Here is an 18,224-nt window from a genome sequence, read left to right on the forward strand (position 1 = left end):
TGTTTCTTCCACGTGGGCTCTGTTGCTTCCCTGCTAGATGACTGCTTGTTTATCTTCAAGTCTTTAAGAGCCCAGACGCTAGATCTTTTGATAGCTGGGCACCATCAGCTTTCTTCATCACATTTGCTTTTGCACCCATTTTGTTTCCAGCGATCACATCAGGAAGGTATCACAGAATGCCAGATTATTAGAGCAAAGTATTCTTGCGCTTTGGAAGTACTTGAGTAGAGGCCCAATGTCTGTCTGCTGCCTTAGTACTTAACATATAAGTATGTGCACATAAATCTATTTCCCCACTGTCATCTATACATATATTTACATATGTACATGCCTATATTTAGATCTCTATAAATGTCCATTTCCTCTATTCCCTTTTACTTTCCTCTGGTCCTATCATGTTCAATCTTCATTTAGGTTCAGTAATTCTTCTTGGTTATATTGCCCTTGATCAAGCCCCACCAAGCATCCTACACCCTCCTTGCCATCGATTTTAGATCACTTGTTGTTTTCTTCTCCCTGGGTTTGTTGACACACACTTCTTTTCCCCATCCTCCCCCTCAGCAGTGCCACTTCCCTACCAACTGTGGCTCCAGGATTGTTTATCCTGCCTATCTTACCTAGATAGACATACAGACACAATCATCACAAAAACAAAACAAAGGTGGGGCAGCGGGAGACAAAAACGAAAAACCTGTAAATAGTTCCAGGTATGTTTTTTGACCTTTAGGAATGTTGTCTGGTTGGTGTCTCTGAATTCTTAACCCTTTTCCCCCTACCCATTCCTGATACCTGGCAGTTACAAATTAGAATGATCTTATGTGTAACCAAGTTCATATACTTTGGGGAATAGGAAAAGAAAGAATTCACTTTCTGAGAGATGGCCTGTATGTGAGGGTAAGTCAAAAAGCATTGCTGCAGCGTTCTATCTCAGACATGCCTGCGCTTCTTCCTAACAAAGGTGTTTGAGCGTGTCAGTGTGATCGCTGTGTGGCTGCAGACAAGTTTTCTCAGAAATGCACTGGCATTCCCACACATTAGGGTTTCCTTTTTTAAAAGGTCATATTGTACCTTGGCTGGGAGGAACAGATTTTGAGATCGAGGATAATAGCTTTTTAAGAAAACCCAATTGTGTATCTTCACTAATCACGGGCACTTTACAACAAGTTGGCAGGTATGCCGTCCTACATGAAACAGCATTTTCAATGGCTCAGCATTTTATTGAAGGCTGTTTCAGAGCCCTCACAGATGAGCCAAGGAAGGAAGACAATCACAGTGACAACTGGAGAAATTGTGACAAATTCTGAAACTGGGAACAGACCATCTAATCAATGTCCATGCTGAGATCTAATCTGGTTCAACGTTTGAAGTTCTAAGCCTTCCGTTCAATGAGTGCCAAAATGTTGCCCAAAACTCTGCCCCCTCGAGGAGCTGTTCTTTCTTCACGTTTGAAAGCAATATCTCAGCTACGGATGGGAGTTGTATTGGGCAAATCATCACCGGGGACAAGTCTCGGGTTGACCAATAAACTCTCACTGAAAGGTCCAGTCCAAATGGTGACTGTCGAGGGCAGGGGGTCCATCGGTCAGTTCAGCACAAGCAGAGAAGCCAGTTTAGTTTTTAGAGGCTTTTTGAGGGTCCCAAAAGGGGTACTCTGGATACATGATGAACACAGGTTCATTATGAGCTGATGACGAACATGTTTTAAGAAAATTGGAAACTGTGCTAACAGTTAAAGGCCTGGAAAGGTTACACTGAGGATTTTTTGTATTTTAATCACAACACTCCACCTGCTCCTTCTAGAATAGTAAGGGCTGACCTATGAGAATTTCATTGGAAACCGTGCCCTGTCCAACCTACGGCTCCGTGTTGCCCTGACTTCAGACATTTTGTTTTGTTCCTAAACTCAGAGAACATGCATGGCATGGGAACACGACTGGAGTCCCCTGAGGATGTCCAAAGTGCTGTTTTGTGTGGTGGAAATGGAAGCACACAGTACTCCACGGGAGGCTTGGCGCGATGGAAGCACGCCTTCAGATGAAAGATACCTTGAAAACAATAGCTTCACCACGTGTTATTTCTTTTTATTTAGTAGAAGTTTCTATGATTCTGTATTAATACATTTTAACAAATGCTTGTATTTCAATAACACTTATATTTACTTAACAGTTTCTCCAACCGATGTTGAAATTCTCTATATTCACAAAGTCCCCCTCCCCCCTTTTTGGGAAAGAAAGTAAATTGATCTTGTAATTTATCATTATTATCATTATATATGTGTTTTAAAAATAATGTAGGTGATAAAATATAGCACCAACGAGGAGCCTAAACTTTTCCCAACTCAAAGTTGGGATTAGAAGGAAGAATTCATTGAGCACAGAAACCAGCAATTAAATCCACCAAGTAGTAGCCACAGGAGAGAATTGCTCATGCCATCCTTGTGAGATTTTTGGCAATTGACAGAGGGGTCTTTTAAAATCGATGTTTCATATTCTGATTTTCTGTCTATTTGATTGGAAAATTGAACGAATTTTGAAAATATCTTTAAAAGATCTTTTTGTTTTTACCCTTCATCTCCCTTTCTTAGAGAAGAGAATTGCCTTCCACAGTGGGGAACCTCGGCGCTCTGGTGGGTAGTGGCGTGCACGTGGAGCTGCGACCACAGGGCAAACCACCAGCTGCTACACAGGAGGCAGAGGAGACTGCCCACTCCTGCAGAGAGCTCCCCTCTCAGAACCCCAAAGGGGCAGTTCGCAGTCCTGCAGGGCTGCTGCGAGTCAGAATTGACTTGATGGCACTTGGTATTTAAAAACTAAGAGCTAAAGTGTTGACCTTACCAGTTGGTCTCATTCCAGGCCAGGCATGCAGAAAACACCTTGGTGAAAACAGGGTGGGAGACTTAGACTATTTTTTCTTGAAATAAGAAGATAGAAGTAGGTATCATTTTCTGAATACAGATGTGTTTTCTACCTTTGAATTTTTCAATAATGGATATAATCCTTTGCCGAAGGAGTCTCTGCTTGGCGCAAATGGTTCAGAGCTAGCCAAAAGGTTAGCAGTTTGAAGCCACCCAGAGACTCCTCAGAAGACACCCTGGTGATCTGCTCCTAAAAAGGCACCCACCCTGTGGAACAGATTTCCTCTGCCCACACGAGGTCAGGCCACCAAGAGTCGGAATTGACTGAATGACCACCGAAAGTAGCAGTCCATTCCCACCGACCTCCTTACCCCAGTGATGCATGTACTCATCTGTGTTTGATTTTTTGTGTGTTCTAGATCTTAGTGAAACTCTGCAGTTTCGTTTCTCCGGCAGAGGAGCTGGCTCAGAAAGATGATCTCCAGCTTTTGTTCAGTGCCATAACGTCCTGGTGCCCTCCCTACAACCTGCCTTGGAGGAAGAGTGCCGGAGAAGTCCTCATGACCATATCCCGGCACGGTCTCAGCGTCAATGTGGTGAAGTATATTCATGGTGAATATCTCTTGCGGCTGCATCCATCGTCATTGGCCTGAATGGCTGCTTCTCTCCTTTTCCTAATGTGATGGCAGATTTGTTACTCTCTCAGTTCTTAAAGAGTCTCCTTTAAATTAAATAATAAATTTTCCATGAAAACAATGATCTATATATTGGTTTGAGAATTATTTAATTTAATGTTATTATTTTTATGAATAGTTTGATTGGGACATCATCCAAATACCATGCAATTCAATAGTTCAACATCATCAGCTGCTCCGAGGGAGAAAGGTGGGGTGACCTCTCCAAAAATGTACATCCTTGGAAACGATCTTTTCTGCCCTGTCGGGTGCCTGTGAGGCTGGAGGATAGTGGATGGGTTTCATGCTGGGATATTTCTATTGTAAGAAGTTCTCATAAGTTCCAAATGATGCATATTTATAAAAATTATAATCTAATTAGGCTACAAATGTGAAATTGGGCTACAGTATCAATTCTGTGCCATATCCTATTCCCTTCCCCCTTTTTTCTACTGAAAAAGGAATAATTTTTAGATGCTTTAGTTTAAAGTCTTTAAGAAGGTATTTCACAAGTGGCTAGATAATGTCTGGTGTAGGATATATGAAATTAGATGGAATACTTATCAGTTTAACTCATCTATATCACTTCTTTTAAAGTACCTAGTTGCTTTAGCATCCCATTGTCTACTTGTTTTATGCATATACTTTATTGCTCTGAAAATTTTTCAAATGCCTTTACACAATTATTTGTTCACTTATAATGCTTAACATATCAGCCATTACGTGCTTCTTTTTCTCTGTTCTTATGTTAAATCTTATTAAATTTTGTATTGTGGCATTCAGTTTCTTTATTCAAATGAAATTCATTAAAGGTAAGAGAGGGGAAGTACTCTTTGAAATGCCAGAAATCCTCAGCCAATGGTTGAGTAAGAGTCTCATTTTGACTAGTAATAGATACTATGAAAGGGGCCGGGTTGTCTAGTGGTTAGGCGTTACACTGCAAACCACAAGGTGGGCATTTCGAAACCACCAGCCTCTCCTTAGGAGAAAGATGGGACTCTGCTCCCGTTAGCAGTTACAGTCCTGGAAACTTTTGGAAACGGATGATTCTCCCCTGTCCTACAGGGTCCCTTTGGGTCAGCATGGACTCCATGGGACCGTGATGTAGTCTGAAATCATATTCAGTGAGATAGGTAACTCGCAGACCTACATTAGTTCTGATTTAAAATTCTAATGAATGATTATGGTTTTCCTATTTCATCTAGAAATTAGTTATTCATCTTTGGGCTCTATCAATAAAAATACCTTGTGGCAATAACCTGTCATTGTTTAACGATACTCAAAATATAATGTAAAATTTTAATTAATGGCAGGCCTTTTTTTTGCCAACACTTCCTGTATCACCTTTTGCTTACTACTTAGAAGCAAAGCTCTTCAAGTTAATTTGAAACTTAAATGTTGACTTTTGGAAAGTGTAGTTATCTGTAACCCACCCACAGCCATCAAGTCAGTTAAGGGTTTCAAGATGATAACTCTGTCTGGGAGCAGACAGCCTCTTTGGTTGCCCTTGAAGCAGCTAACAGCCTGTTGTCTAACGTAGGGCACCACCATCTATGATGTTGTTGAGAAGGTTCACAGCAAAACATATATAATTAATTCAGCAATTTCCAGGAGTAAGATTCATTGACATTGATTCTGTTCTTTGAGTTGCGCCACTATCCTACCCTCCTTTGCTCGTGCCCTTGAAGCGTCCTGTCCACTCGTCTGAGTTGCTGTTTGCCAATGTGATCCCAGGTGGATGGATCTTAAGAGAACCCAGGGTCAAGGCAGGCCTTCCCTGCTGGGTACGTTAACCTATTGTTTTATCCAGAACATTTTAGAGAGGCATTAAAGTTTAATGTTTTCACTAAACACCAGGGAAGAAGGAATAATGTTTTCTGACGCAATTAACATTTTAAAACCACACATAAATAAGCATGCCTTTACTTATTTGTTCTTACAGAAAAAGAATGTTTATCTACGTGTGTCCAGAATATGCAGCAATCAGACGACCTGTCTCCCCTAGAAATTGTGGAAATGTTTGCTGGGCTTTCTTGTTTCCTCAAAGATTCCAGTGATGTGTCTCAAACACTTCTGGATGATTTTCGGATATGGCAAGGATATAATTTCCTCTGTGATCTCTTGCTTAGGTAAAACTCCAAACTATAAGAATATATCTTGTGTCCTTTTTTGTTTGTGTTTTGTTTGAAATCAAGGTAAACAGTACAACTTGGGGCACCAGGAAAAACATAATAAAGTACTTATTTATTGTACACTTGGCTGACCTTGACACTTTAATTACTCTCTTCTTCTGCCAGCTGAGTACAAAAACTACATTTAGAGTTAAAGTAAGAGCTGCAGGGGCTGCTGGAATCAAAGTTAGTTACGTGACTAAATCTGCCCTTTCCTAGCAGAGAAAGAGGAGTTTCAGGTGAACTGACTTTTATAAACTCTTCTTTCATAATGGCGTTTATGCACAGCTTTTATTTTATGGTACTTCTTATGTTATTGATGGAGTTCTCTCAGCTCTCCACATCTTGCCAGCTACATTAAGGGAGATGGTGCAAATGTGTTCACAAAATGGATTAATCTCTCAGAGTGCTTCGCTGCTTCCTCTCCCTCCCAAATGGAATCTGCGTGTAGGCATCAGGAGAGTGGCCACTTTCAGATGCTATTAGGAAGGCGATACTCTTTCCCCTAGTGGTGAAGTGCTGCTAGTACTGTTTTTTGGACTTTTTGGTAAATCTTTTAAAAATGATTTGATCTGTTGTAAGAGAACTCTATGTTATAAACTTCTTGATTGCCACCCCAGTTTAACTCAGTTGCTAGGCTGACCTCAAGAATACAGCTGTGTGTATAAAACAGATGAGTCACTCAGAAAGGCTCACCTCTCGATCTCCCTTCCCTCATGGGATAGGCATGTAAGGATTGGGAAAGGCATGGCTTTCAGGTTTTACTAGACTTTTGGTGGAACAACCACCTCACATGATTAGTAAGGGTGGTACTTGGTGCAGTCCTTGGAGAAGGAAGATTTACAAGATAATTAGCAAAAGCTTTTCTTTAAAAATTTTTAAATTTTATTTTTTTAATTAAAAGATCACTTCATTTGGAACTCTTGTTAACAAATCCATGCGTCGATTGCATCAGGCACGTTTGCACGTAGGTTGTCTTCCTCCATTGCTAGACATTTACTTTCTATTGAGCCCGTGGTATCAGCGCCTCATTTCCCCTCCTCCCTCCCCCAGCAAAAGCTTTTAAAATGTTGCCTCTTCTTTGCAAAATACTATTCTGGTTATTGATTGTGAAGGTAAAATCCCCGTTGTAGATAAAATGGATGCTTGTTACCTTTCTTGTACTTGACTTAATCCACTCTACCTCCTTTCGCCCGAATCCAAATGACCAACCAGTGGTGCTGAGCTATTTAAAGAAATAAATCTGTGGCAAGCTTGCACTGTCAGGGAGAAGTGTACATATTTAGTTGGATTGCAGAAGGAATCCTGGTTATAGCCCTCCGTGTGTGCTGTGGCAATCTACCTAGACTGCATTCGGCTCTGCATGAAGGCTAGATTTAGGAAGCATATCAGCATGTTAAGGATCTTTGAGCTGTGAGTCTGTGGGCACTCTTTCTTCTTTTAGTCTTTGTGTTTTCTCCAAGCTTGCTTTCATGCAAATCATTATTTCTGTGATTGGTGGGGAGGGGGGAGAGGGGGAATCACAGTGACTCATGTTTTAAAAGTTATTTTCCATATCCTACTTTATGTTCCCAGTCAAGTCCAGGTCAAGATCGTTTTAGAAGGACTACAGTAGTTTGTTTTTTTTTTAAGAATTAAGGTTAGTTCCAATAAATGAGTTAACTCCCAAAACAGTATTGAAATGTACTCTAATGTGAGTGCCCAAATTAATAAGTGATAAAACACAAATAATTTTTAAATTCTTTCCAAGGAATTATATTTAAAATTCCTAACAGGGAGAAAGATGTCTTAGTAAGATTTCTGGCTTTACATAGTGAAACTCTGTAACTTCAGAGCTGTTTGAAACATGAGAATTGATTTCAACTAAGTTCTGAAAACATTCTTTGAAGATTAGTGATTTGCCTGAAAACTACTGTTACTAGCAAAATCAGGTATAATTTTCTTTCAAATGCACTCTAATGTCTTAAAATGAAACGTTCAGGTTTTTATTATTTAGGGAATGTTATAAGAAAGTTTTCACAATACTTTATGTTTACTTATGCCATATAAAATGGAACAATGCTTTCTATATTTCATTGCGGAATTCATACTTTTCGTAGGTTGGAACAAGCAAAAGAAGCTGAATCCAAGGATGCCTTGAAAGATCTGGTTCATCTGATAACTTCCCTGACAACCTATGGTGTCAATGAGATAAAGCCAGCTGGTCTTACCACTGGGGCACCTTTTTTGTTGCCTGGGTTTGCAGTCCCCCAGCCTGCAGGCAAAGGTGAGTACCCTTCTCTCTCTTTGAACTGCCCAGAGGAATAGGGGGAAAAATAGCTTGGGTTTGGTAGCTCTATTTATGTGACTTGTATAAGGCATCAGAGTGCTTTTCATGAATTTTTTTATGGTTTACATCTAGATGAGAATATCTTAAGTGAGAGTGTGGTGTCTAGCAGATCCAATATTTGGAAATCACATGATAAAAATATCTTAAACCCAAATCGCAAAATTAATTTTATAGCATATCATTCAGCATGCATGTGCCCTTACATAGATAGCACTTGGTGACACTCATGTTTGTCCAAGGGAACTTCAAAGAGTTTGTGGAAAGTGGAATTTAAGATAATGGAATTTCTCTGTAAACTTTTTAATATGCTCCCGCATAAGGTATATGTGGGAAATTAGTAATCATCGATGCTTATATTTAAGACTAAAACGCTTCAGTGCACTATATCTAATACAGTACACATACAGTGTCAGCATCAATGCGCATACTTCTTCATGGGTAAGTAGCCACTACGGCGGGTTTCCTAACAGTCGACTCCTCATCTAACCAAAGATCAAATAAATGCCTTTCGTAGAATACCCCAAGGTTCATTTGCAAATTACATTGAAAAATAAAACATTTTATTGGCGTCATCAGTTCACTGGGCTATGATTTATCCTCAGTTCCTAATCTATATAGAAATATTCCATTTAAACTTTTAAATTAAACTACTAAAGAAACTTCTAAACCGTGTATAAGAAACATTTAAACAAATATTTGACGTGTTTGAAGCCTTGCCTTATTAAAGGATTTCAGAGCCCTGCTTGAAGATTAACTTAAAATTTTTCAATTTATAGTCTCCTTTATGAGTACTCCACAATGAATTCTTTAATAATTTGAGGTTGTATAAAAAGAGCTCCGCAATCACCTTCTTGCAGCGGACTATATTATGCTTTCCTTTGGGCGGTCGACGGGGTCTTGATTTTGCCATACTAGCCAAGGACCCACTGCCACCCCGTTGCGCGCACTCGTAGGGTCAGCAGAGATGCCCCTGTGCGTTTCTGAGCTTGTAGAGGTTTACGGGAGTAGACCGCTTCATCTCTCTCCCAAGGAGCATGTGGCAGATTTGAATGACTGACCTCAGAGTTAGCAGTTCAGCCCATTAAGTCACCGGGGCTCCTGACTAGCAATTACAATAGTATAACTCTGAATAACAGGATTAACCTTCGACTTATAGCATTGCCTGATAGTGCCTCCTCTATTACAGGGATACAAATCTAAGCAGGCTTCAAAAAAGTCATGGAAAAATTCTATTATCTTTTGATTCTGCTTTTCCACAAACTTTTTGACGCTCCCTCATCTATAAGACAGAGCCCACTTAAGTTTCCGTGTGAGGTTCCGGTAACATAATGTCAGGCAGAAGCAAGGTGAGCTGTATAAACGATACTGCCATAAGCGCCCAGTCAGGTGACCCTGAGCCAGTCACAACAATTCTGCACATCAGTGCCTTTTTCCAGAAAAAGGATGTCATGTTCTATAAAAAATGGAGCCAACTTGATAATTTTCTGTTCCCTTTATAATTCAAAATTTTCTATTGCTAGATAGCTACTTCATAGGGTTATTTTATAAAGGAGATAAAACTATTCTTAAGTTGCAATATTTATAAAGACACTGAAGTTTTTAATCAGTGTTCTTATTTCAAATTAAATTGTTTGCTCCCTTTGGAAGAGGGATAAAATCTCTTTGTAAAAAGACGGCATGAAGGTAAACAAGCGGCCATCTAGCTCAGAAGCAACAAAGCCCACATGGAAGAAGCACACCAGCCTGTGCGATCCGAGGTGGTGAAGGGATCAGGTATCAGTCATCATCAGAACAAAAAAATCTTACCATAGTGAATGAGGTGGTGGAGTGCGGAGTGGAGACCCAAAGCCTTTCAGCAGGGTCTCAGGGAGGAGATGAGCAATGATCGAGGGTTCATGAGGAAGGGGGAGCGGGGAGGGAGGGGAAAATGAGGAGCTGATGCCAGGGGCTTAGGTGGAGAACAAATATTTTGAGAATGATGAGGGAAATGAATGTACAAATATGCTTTGCCCAATTGACGTATGTATGGATTGTGATAAGCGTTGTATGAGCCCCTAATAAAACGATTAAAAAAAAAACCTGATAATGAACTGCTCTGTAAACATTTGCCTAATTCACAATAAATTTGGGGGTGGAAAAAAAAAACACGGCATGTCCTCAGTAAATCGTTTCTAGTGTTTTCAATGCTGTGGCGAAACAGACTAGTTTACCACCGTGTAAACGTCACATGTCACCTCATTTTGTACTCCTGTTTTCCGTTTCAGGTCACAGCGTGAGAAACATCCAGGCCTTTGCCGTTCTTCAGAATGCATTTTTAAAAGCAAAGACCAGCTTCCTTGCCCAAATCATCCTCGATGCCATCACCAACATTTACCTGGCGGACAGTGCCAACTACTTCATTCTGGAGCCGCAGCACACTCTGTGCCAGTGCGCCGAGAAGATTTCTCGACTGCCCGAAGTTCAAAACAAATACTTTGAGATGTTGGAGTTTGTAGTTTTCAGCTTAAATTATATCCCTTGTAAAGAACTTATTAGCGTTAGCATCCTGTTAAAATCGAGCTCTTCTTACCACTGTAGCATTATCGCAATGAAGACACTTCTTAAGTTTACACGACATGACTACATATTTAAAGATGTGTTCAGGGAGGTGGGCCTGCTGGAGGTCATGGTCAACCTTCTGCATAAATACGCAGCTCTCTTGAAGGATCCCACTCAGGCACTCAATGAACAAGGTACGGCGCACCCCGTAATGCTCTCCTTAGGGACAGGAGGAATTCTGTAAAAGTCCCTGCTGATGTTTTTGCCTCTTCATTATTGCTTTGACTCAGTTACCAGCGTACGTTATTGTGACATCCTTGTGGACACGAGCTTGTGACATCCCAATGCCAACAATTCAGTGCTAGCACCCTTAATAGTGTTTTGGGGAAGGGCAGCCTAGAAACATTGTGGCAGAAGAGAATTTTAAAAGTAACAATTGAGAAAAATCTTGTATGGTCCACATGAGCAATGTTGAGAACTTTTTGCTTGTAAAGGGGAATTTTTAAAGCTTTGGGAAACAATTGGAATATATAGGTATGTAAATGTCTTCATTAGTATAACCAAAAAATCATGGTCACTGAACCAGTTTCTACTCATCGTATCCCTATAGAGAGAGAATCTTGTACGTGCGGGCACACGCAGAAGTGTGTTCACCATCGGTACCTAAAAGTTTGACATTGTATTCCTTCCTGATACATGTAATAAAAGTACAGTAGTGCCCAATAATTAGTATTAAAATGTGTTGAATGAACTCCTAGAAATTGCTAAATGTCGCACTCATCTGGTTCAGTAAGTCTGGCATTCTCTGGACATGCTGAAGGTTGAAAACCATATGAGACGTATGTGAATGGATGGAACTTTGTCATTTTGTTTTCACTGTTTGTTAGCTAACAGTCTGGAGATGAATTGTGAGCCTCCTTTGGTAGGTGTTGTACACATGTATCATTTTTACAGGTAGTAGTATCTATGCAGGGAGCCATAATAGCGTGTTGGGTTATGTGTTGGCCTGCTAGCTTCAAGGTTAGCAGTTTGAAACCTCCAGGCCCCCCTCAGGAGAAAGATGAGGCTTTCTACCGGAAAGAGTTCCAGTCTTGGAAAGGCACAGGGGTAGGGCTGCTTAGTCCCATAGCGTGACGGGCAGTTCAATGTGGCCTCGGTGGCAGTGAATTTGGAGTTTTACTGTGCAGCCAAGTTAGCAGTGAGTGTGACTGCTCAATGGCCACAGGCATTTTTCAAGCAAAACTGAATGAAGAAAGAACAAAGAAACCTATTACTTTTTTTTTTAATTTGAACCTTGTATTTTTTTTCCTAGGGGACTCAAGAAATAATAGTTCATTTGAAGACCAAAAACACTTGGCTTTGTTGGTTATGGAGACCTTGACCGTGCTGCTTCAAGGATCAAACACAAACGCAGGTGAGTAGGAAGGCTCCTGGGAAATGTGGCCGAGGGGAGGTTGGGTGCTGATGCCCGGCCTCGGGCGGTGCTTCTGTAGTGCTGCCTCACGCAGAGAAAACAGCGCGCCCCACCGGACGCACTCACACGTCTCTAGCCATGCAGTACTTCCAATCTGTACTACCCTCTGGGTTAACCATGCTTAAAACACATACTTAGTACAAAATCTATAGCATCCTTATCACTTCAAAATATGTCTCTGTGTTTTATTGCTTTTTTAGAGCGGTGTTTGTGTTAAAGTAGTCTTTTCCCAATTCCTTGACTTTATATAATGCAAACATACTAAATTGACTTAAATATTTTCCAAAATGTTGCTTCTTTGGACAATTTTCTTAATGTTTTCGTTGCTCACATTAAGATATTGCAACTCATAAAAATATTGAATATTGATTCTCTATTATAACTTAACGGTGCCAGGTAAACTATTCAGCTGCATCTTTGGCTTTCTCTGTGGTCTCAACTTCCCTCAGCCCCGTTCCAGTCACGGCTAATAGAGCATTCAACTGTATTGAATAGATACACATAATGTACCTCTTACTTTAGGAAAAGATGAGCGTGCTTGACAGAATTCCGTAGGACTCCAGAGCCTGTCTGGCAGTGGACCAATACAAGCTGAGAGCGATGACTTGGGGGAAGATGGGTGTAGATGAGTGGACTACAGCCAGATCGTAGAGTGCTTTTGAAGCCCTGATGAGGAACTTGGGTTTCCTAACTATGTGGGTGCTAAAGAAACCTTAAGTCCATGAGTGAATGAATGAACAAATGGATGTAGAAATACATAACTATTTACCCGAATGCCGAAATTTGATATGTAACCCATTTAAAATATGTGCACCCAAAAAAAGTAAAATAGAATATGTGTGTACCAGGCACTAGATAAGATGTTAGAGATGCCATTCCTGTTTTTGTCCACAAAGGCCTTGTGACCTAGTTGAGAGAGATGTAACATTAATATAGAAGAATCATGTGAATACCATTTTAGACAAACAATAGAATTGAATTGACTAGGGGAAGATTTGAACACTTTGGAATGATAGTGTTTAATGGGCGATGTAGTCATTGTTTTTTCTAGGGCGTAATACACAGTGTAATTTTCACTAACTAGGTTTCGTTGACTGAACTACCCAGAAACAGAGGAAGCCTCCTAGGCAGCGCTTTCTTGGCAAATTAGCCTTTGGTCACCGTGACCTAGATTTGCATAAGACTGAATTGCGTTATTCTATCAGCGTAGGAGTGGAAAGTTGACATTTGTGACAAAAAGTCTCCTAATATGAGGGTGCGTCCGGAAGTTTGGGGAGGAAGTGCCAGTGCCTTTTCTCTCCATGCTTCCACGGACTTTTCGAAGCCCCTTTGTACAAAGAAGGATGAATGGAGACAGTAGACACAGGGAGGACATGGGAAGATTGCTGTTACATTGTGACGCCTGCAATCTGTCACCAAACAAAAGGCGTGAGAGTGGTTGAATGAAGATCGAAAATCACAATTTAAGAAAAATCCAGCTACTAAAACTCAAAAACATGACTTACATTCACTTTAAGGTCACGTAAGTTTTAATAAAGTTAGCAAATCAGAAGGGACATCAATAAGGGACAGCAGAATGCATGGACAGTTACTCACTCGACAGATGCTGTTTGAAACACAAGCCAGGAGGAAATTCAAGTTTAATGGGGCACTAAATCACACACAGAAATCATAGGACCATTTGAGAAAAGCGAATGTAAAAGTATGTACAGGTTGTAAAGGATGGAACGATCACTCTGGACCAAACACTGATGAGTCTAGTGATTGTACGGGAGGTTGGGATACATAGTGGCCCCGACCTTGGCAACGTTGCTCGGCTGCCCAGTGCCCCATAGCTTCACGTGTTCTATGGGGAGAAACGAGAATGGACTCAGTCGGCCGCCCGGGCCTCTGCAGCGGCACAGCAGCCGGAGCGCTCTGTGGCAGTTTGCCTTTTGCTGTGCACCTGCTCTGCCTATCTAACTAAAAGGTTTGGTTCCCTGTAATTTTTCCTCTGATAGAATAATGCATTCCATTCCCTTTTGCTACTGTCCTGGAAGATTTATTCAGTGCAAACCTCAATTATTTTGGCTATTGTGCATCAGAAGGCTTTTCACATAAACCGATTTATGTATTGTGCAGCTTAAAGCCCTTAAATAAAATACCGGGTCTCCTGGTGTCTGCATACATTTCCAAATGCTGTAGACTTAGAGAATCTGGACATGGGGAACCTATGAAAATTTCATGGGTTTTGTTTATTATGAAAATTTATAGGAAATATGCATCCACCTTCACCAATGGCCCACTGTGCAATTCTGTATTGCCATTTTCAATGATAAAATAGACAGTTAGGTTTTATTCACATTCTTTTTTGCCTCTTTTTGCTCTACCGCTTACAAAGACTGAAATTTCAATTCATGTATCATGGCCCAGAAAGTTTTAAGGTAGCCCATGCTGTTCTTTTTTTCCTCCATCCTTCCAGGAATTTTTCGGGAGTTTGGGGGTGCAAGGTGTGCTCACAACATAGTGAAGTACCCCCAGTGCCGGCAGCACGCGCTGATGATCATCCAGCAGTTGGTACTCTCTCCAAATGGTGACGATGACATGGGCACTCTCCTCGGCCTAATGCACTCGGCCCCCCCCACAGAGCTGCAGCTGAAGACCGACATTTTAAAGGTACGTGTGCTGGAGTTCTGTGGTGCTTACCTGTTGGGCTGTACACTGTAAGGTCAATAGTCCCACACCAGTTGCCAGTCCAAGGGAGAAAGAAGAGGTGTTCTCCTCCCATACTGGATCCCCGATGGTCTAGCGATTAGAATTGGGCTGTAGTCCTCCAGGTTGACAGTTTGAAACCAGGAGCCACTCTTTTTTCCTAATCCCTGTAGAGTTATATTCTCCGATACCCACAGGGCCAGTTGTGTCCCATTCTACAATGTAGCTATGACTCGGCATCAGCGCAATGACAGGGAGTTTGGTTTTGATTTTTTTCTACCCCGTCAAGAGTTATACAAAGGCAGTTAGTTCTACCCTGCCCTACAGGGCCGCCACGGGTCAGCATCAGCTCAACGGCAATGAGTGCTAAGTGTGTGTGTACTCTTTTACTACTAAAATGTGCAGCCATTTTAAAATTTGTGTTTCAGGACAAAAATAAGGCAAATTTTCAGTTAACCAAAGAAACACAGATTGACACATATTGAAGGCTTTATGAAGCTGTGATCAGTCTTGTCTTTCAGCATGGAATAACTTACTCATAAAGTTCTGCAATGATTCCATCGACTCACAGGAACTGTGCCCTAAATTTAAAAGTACATTAGTGAAATATAGCACCTTTATGAATTTTAAATTCCAATGTATATATTTCTTATTTAATTAAAAGCACCCATATCCAGTTTAAAATATATATACCAATCCAAACCGTGCCATCAGAATACAACTTCCTGTCAGGTTTCAAAGGCTGTGAGACTTTTTCTTTTCTTTTCTTTTTAAACAGTTTTATTGGCACTTCATCAACATATCATGATTAAACAGTTCACCCATATCCAGAAGAGTTGTACGATCTTTATCACTATCAGTTTTAGAACATTTTTTCACCATACTCATTGTTATTTCATCCCCTGCCCCCCATTTTTGGCAGAAATATATACAACAGATTGACCAATTCAACTTCTACATATATACATATATACTCATGGATAAGCCGAGTTTTTCAGCACATTTTAATGTAGTTTTGGTGGTAAAACTAGGTGCTGAGGCTGATATTTGGGTCGGCTTATACTCGAGCATATACGGTAATTCGGCATCATTGGTTATACGCCATGTGTTGCACAATCACCATTGTTATCCCTCCCCAAATTGTTCTACCACCATTGAAATAGACTCACTGCTCCCTAAGCAAGGACTCTTCCTCGTTCACTCATGATAACCATAGGTCAAGTGTGGCTTCTTTTTTTAGTAATTTTCTTGGTATAATAATCACATACACTTACATAGTTAAACTGCTTCTGCAAAGTGTTGTATCGACATCATCACAATCACCTCTAATGCTCGTAATCACAGTCGCCGCTCCAGCATCCGCGGATCCCTCCCCCTTCCCACTCTTCCCTAGAAACCATTCCATCTGTGTGGTGCTCTGTATGCATCCCCTCCTCCTGCGCTTCCTACACTGGGTTACCTAACGGAAACAATCAAAAACAAAACAGAAAGAAGAAAGCAATAACAATAATTTAAAGATAAAAATGAAGAAAGAGAAAGCCACAAACAATATTTAAAAAGCCAGGGAAGAAATTTCTTTTGGGAACAATAGGCTGTAAATCTTCACAGAAGCAGACTGCTTTTTCTTTCTCCTTCCAAGTGGTTGGAAGGGTTGAACTGCTGGCCTTTTGGTTAGCAGCTCAACACGTAGCCCACTGTCCCCACAGGGCTCAGTGTAGTTTTCTATTAAATAAGATGCTGTATATGATATTTCTGCATACACATACATTATGAGTATTCTTGACTGTGTCAGACCCTGTACTTAGGAGACCTGGTGACATTATCAGTTAAGTATTGGGTTGCTAATCAAAAAGTGTTGTTTCAAACACACTCTGCTTTACTTGAGTAAGTTGAGGGTATCTGTTCCGGTAAAACATTACAAAGCCTCACAAACTCATTTAGAATCCTAGTGAGTTACAATTGGCTCTATAGCAGGGGGTTTGTTGGTTTTTTTAAAGCTGTTCGAGAAAATAAGTAGTGCTGGTCTGAGGGTCCCGCCCCAATTCCAACTATGGGGACAGCCGCCCTCCCTACCCCTAGAAGAATTCACTTCAGAGGACAGCACTGAAGCTACAGCTCAGGGAGAGGGACATGTCTGATCAGAGTACACGGGAGCAAATGAAGGGAGAGGAAGAGAGAGTGGAGCACATCCTGGTCCCCAAGCCCTGAGGATGATATTCCTGCTCAGAGAGAGCAGCCAGTGCACAGAGAAGATCATAGGGCTGGCCCCATCATGAGACACAACATCCCTCACTGACCCATAGAGCTACAGGGGACAACACTGGAGACACAGTGCAGGAATTGCACTCGATCTGACCCACCACACCAAGGCGAAACACGTAAGGGTGTGCAGCAGAACAGCAAGGATAACAGATGAACTAAGTCCTCAGGGAATACCAAATGTAGACTTTGGGTCAGGGCTTGGCACCCCATCAGATTGACCAGAAAACACTCTTAAAGGTCAATAAACAGACCTTGAGCTATTTTTTTGTGATTGGTTTTTGTTTGCTTTCTTTTACTGCTTTGTTTGGCTCTGTCTTGTTTTTGTACGTATTATTATCTCTGCGAGTCTATCTAGATAAGGTAGGTGGGATAAACAATCTGGAGGGGAAAACAATTGGACCGACAGTTCCAGGGGGGACACGGGAGAAGGGGAGGTGGGGGAAAGGAAGTGGGTGTTAACAAACTCAGGGACAAGGGAACAACAGGTGATCTAAAATCGATGGTGAGGAGGTTGTAAGAGGCCTGGTAAGGCTTGATCAAGGGCAACGTAACCAAGAGGCATTACTGAAACCTGAATGAAGGCGGAACATGATAGTGAGATAAGAGGAAAGTAACATCTAAGTAACATGCTTATGCAACTTTAGGTAGTTTTTAGTCCCATGTTCTTTCAAGACAGGAGCCCAGGTTATGAATCGAAAGGTTAGCCATTCGAACCCATCCACCACTTCTGTGGCAGTCTGCTTCTGTACGCATGACAACCGTGCAAGTTCTGTGGAGCAGTTCGGATCTCCCTGTAGTGTCCCTGGGAGGTGAAATCAACTCCACTACCGTGGATTGTAGTTTACTCTTTCTACCTCACCCTAATGATTTACAAGATTCAAACACACACACATGAAAAATCTTCGTAATAATATGGAAGTCTTTTTTCCAAGTACCAGAAATTACAATAGCTACCCTTCACTTACATACGCTCTCATTATCTACCATTTGCCTGTGTGGCAGTGGTGTACTATGTTTACTATCTTATTATTTTTCACATTAAAGTTTAGGTTTGACAATAGCATGAGTACCAAGGTGCTAAGCAAGGTGACTGTGAAGTTGAAGGTTCTATCCTGTTGGCTGAGCCGTGATTCTTCATGGCTTGGCAGTTATGTAATGATGTTATATGAGTTATGTATTGATGTACTCAACTTCAGTTTTTCTTATCTGATGTGGTCATCCTCCATTTTCA

The 18,224-nt window shown here is 41.1% G+C and overlaps 1 protein-coding gene across 5 annotated transcripts in view; it reads left to right on the top strand.

The window, feature by feature from the left end:
* The window catches only part of WDFY3 (WD repeat and FYVE domain containing 3), a 301,390-nt gene that overhangs the window by 145,449 nt on the left and 137,717 nt on the right, over positions 1-18,224 (top strand). For all 5 annotated transcript variants that reach the window (XM_075544080.1, XM_075544079.1, XM_075544082.1 and 2 more), the window contains exons 7-12: positions 3,274-3,466; positions 5,471-5,657; positions 7,799-7,965; positions 10,293-10,760; positions 11,879-11,980; positions 14,502-14,695. In XM_075544080.1, coding sequence (XP_075400195.1) covers positions 3,274-3,466; positions 5,471-5,657; positions 7,799-7,965; positions 10,293-10,760; positions 11,879-11,980; positions 14,502-14,695 — 1,311 coding nt within the window. The remainder of the gene's footprint in view (positions 1-3,273; positions 3,467-5,470; positions 5,658-7,798; positions 7,966-10,292; positions 10,761-11,878; positions 11,981-14,501; positions 14,696-18,224) is intronic.

The sequence above is a fragment of the Tenrec ecaudatus genome, chromosome 3 (genome assembly GCF_050624435.1).
Source record: "Tenrec ecaudatus isolate mTenEca1 chromosome 3, mTenEca1.hap1, whole genome shotgun sequence".
In the NCBI taxonomy this organism is placed as follows: Eukaryota; Metazoa; Chordata; class Mammalia; order Afrosoricida; family Tenrecidae; genus Tenrec; species Tenrec ecaudatus.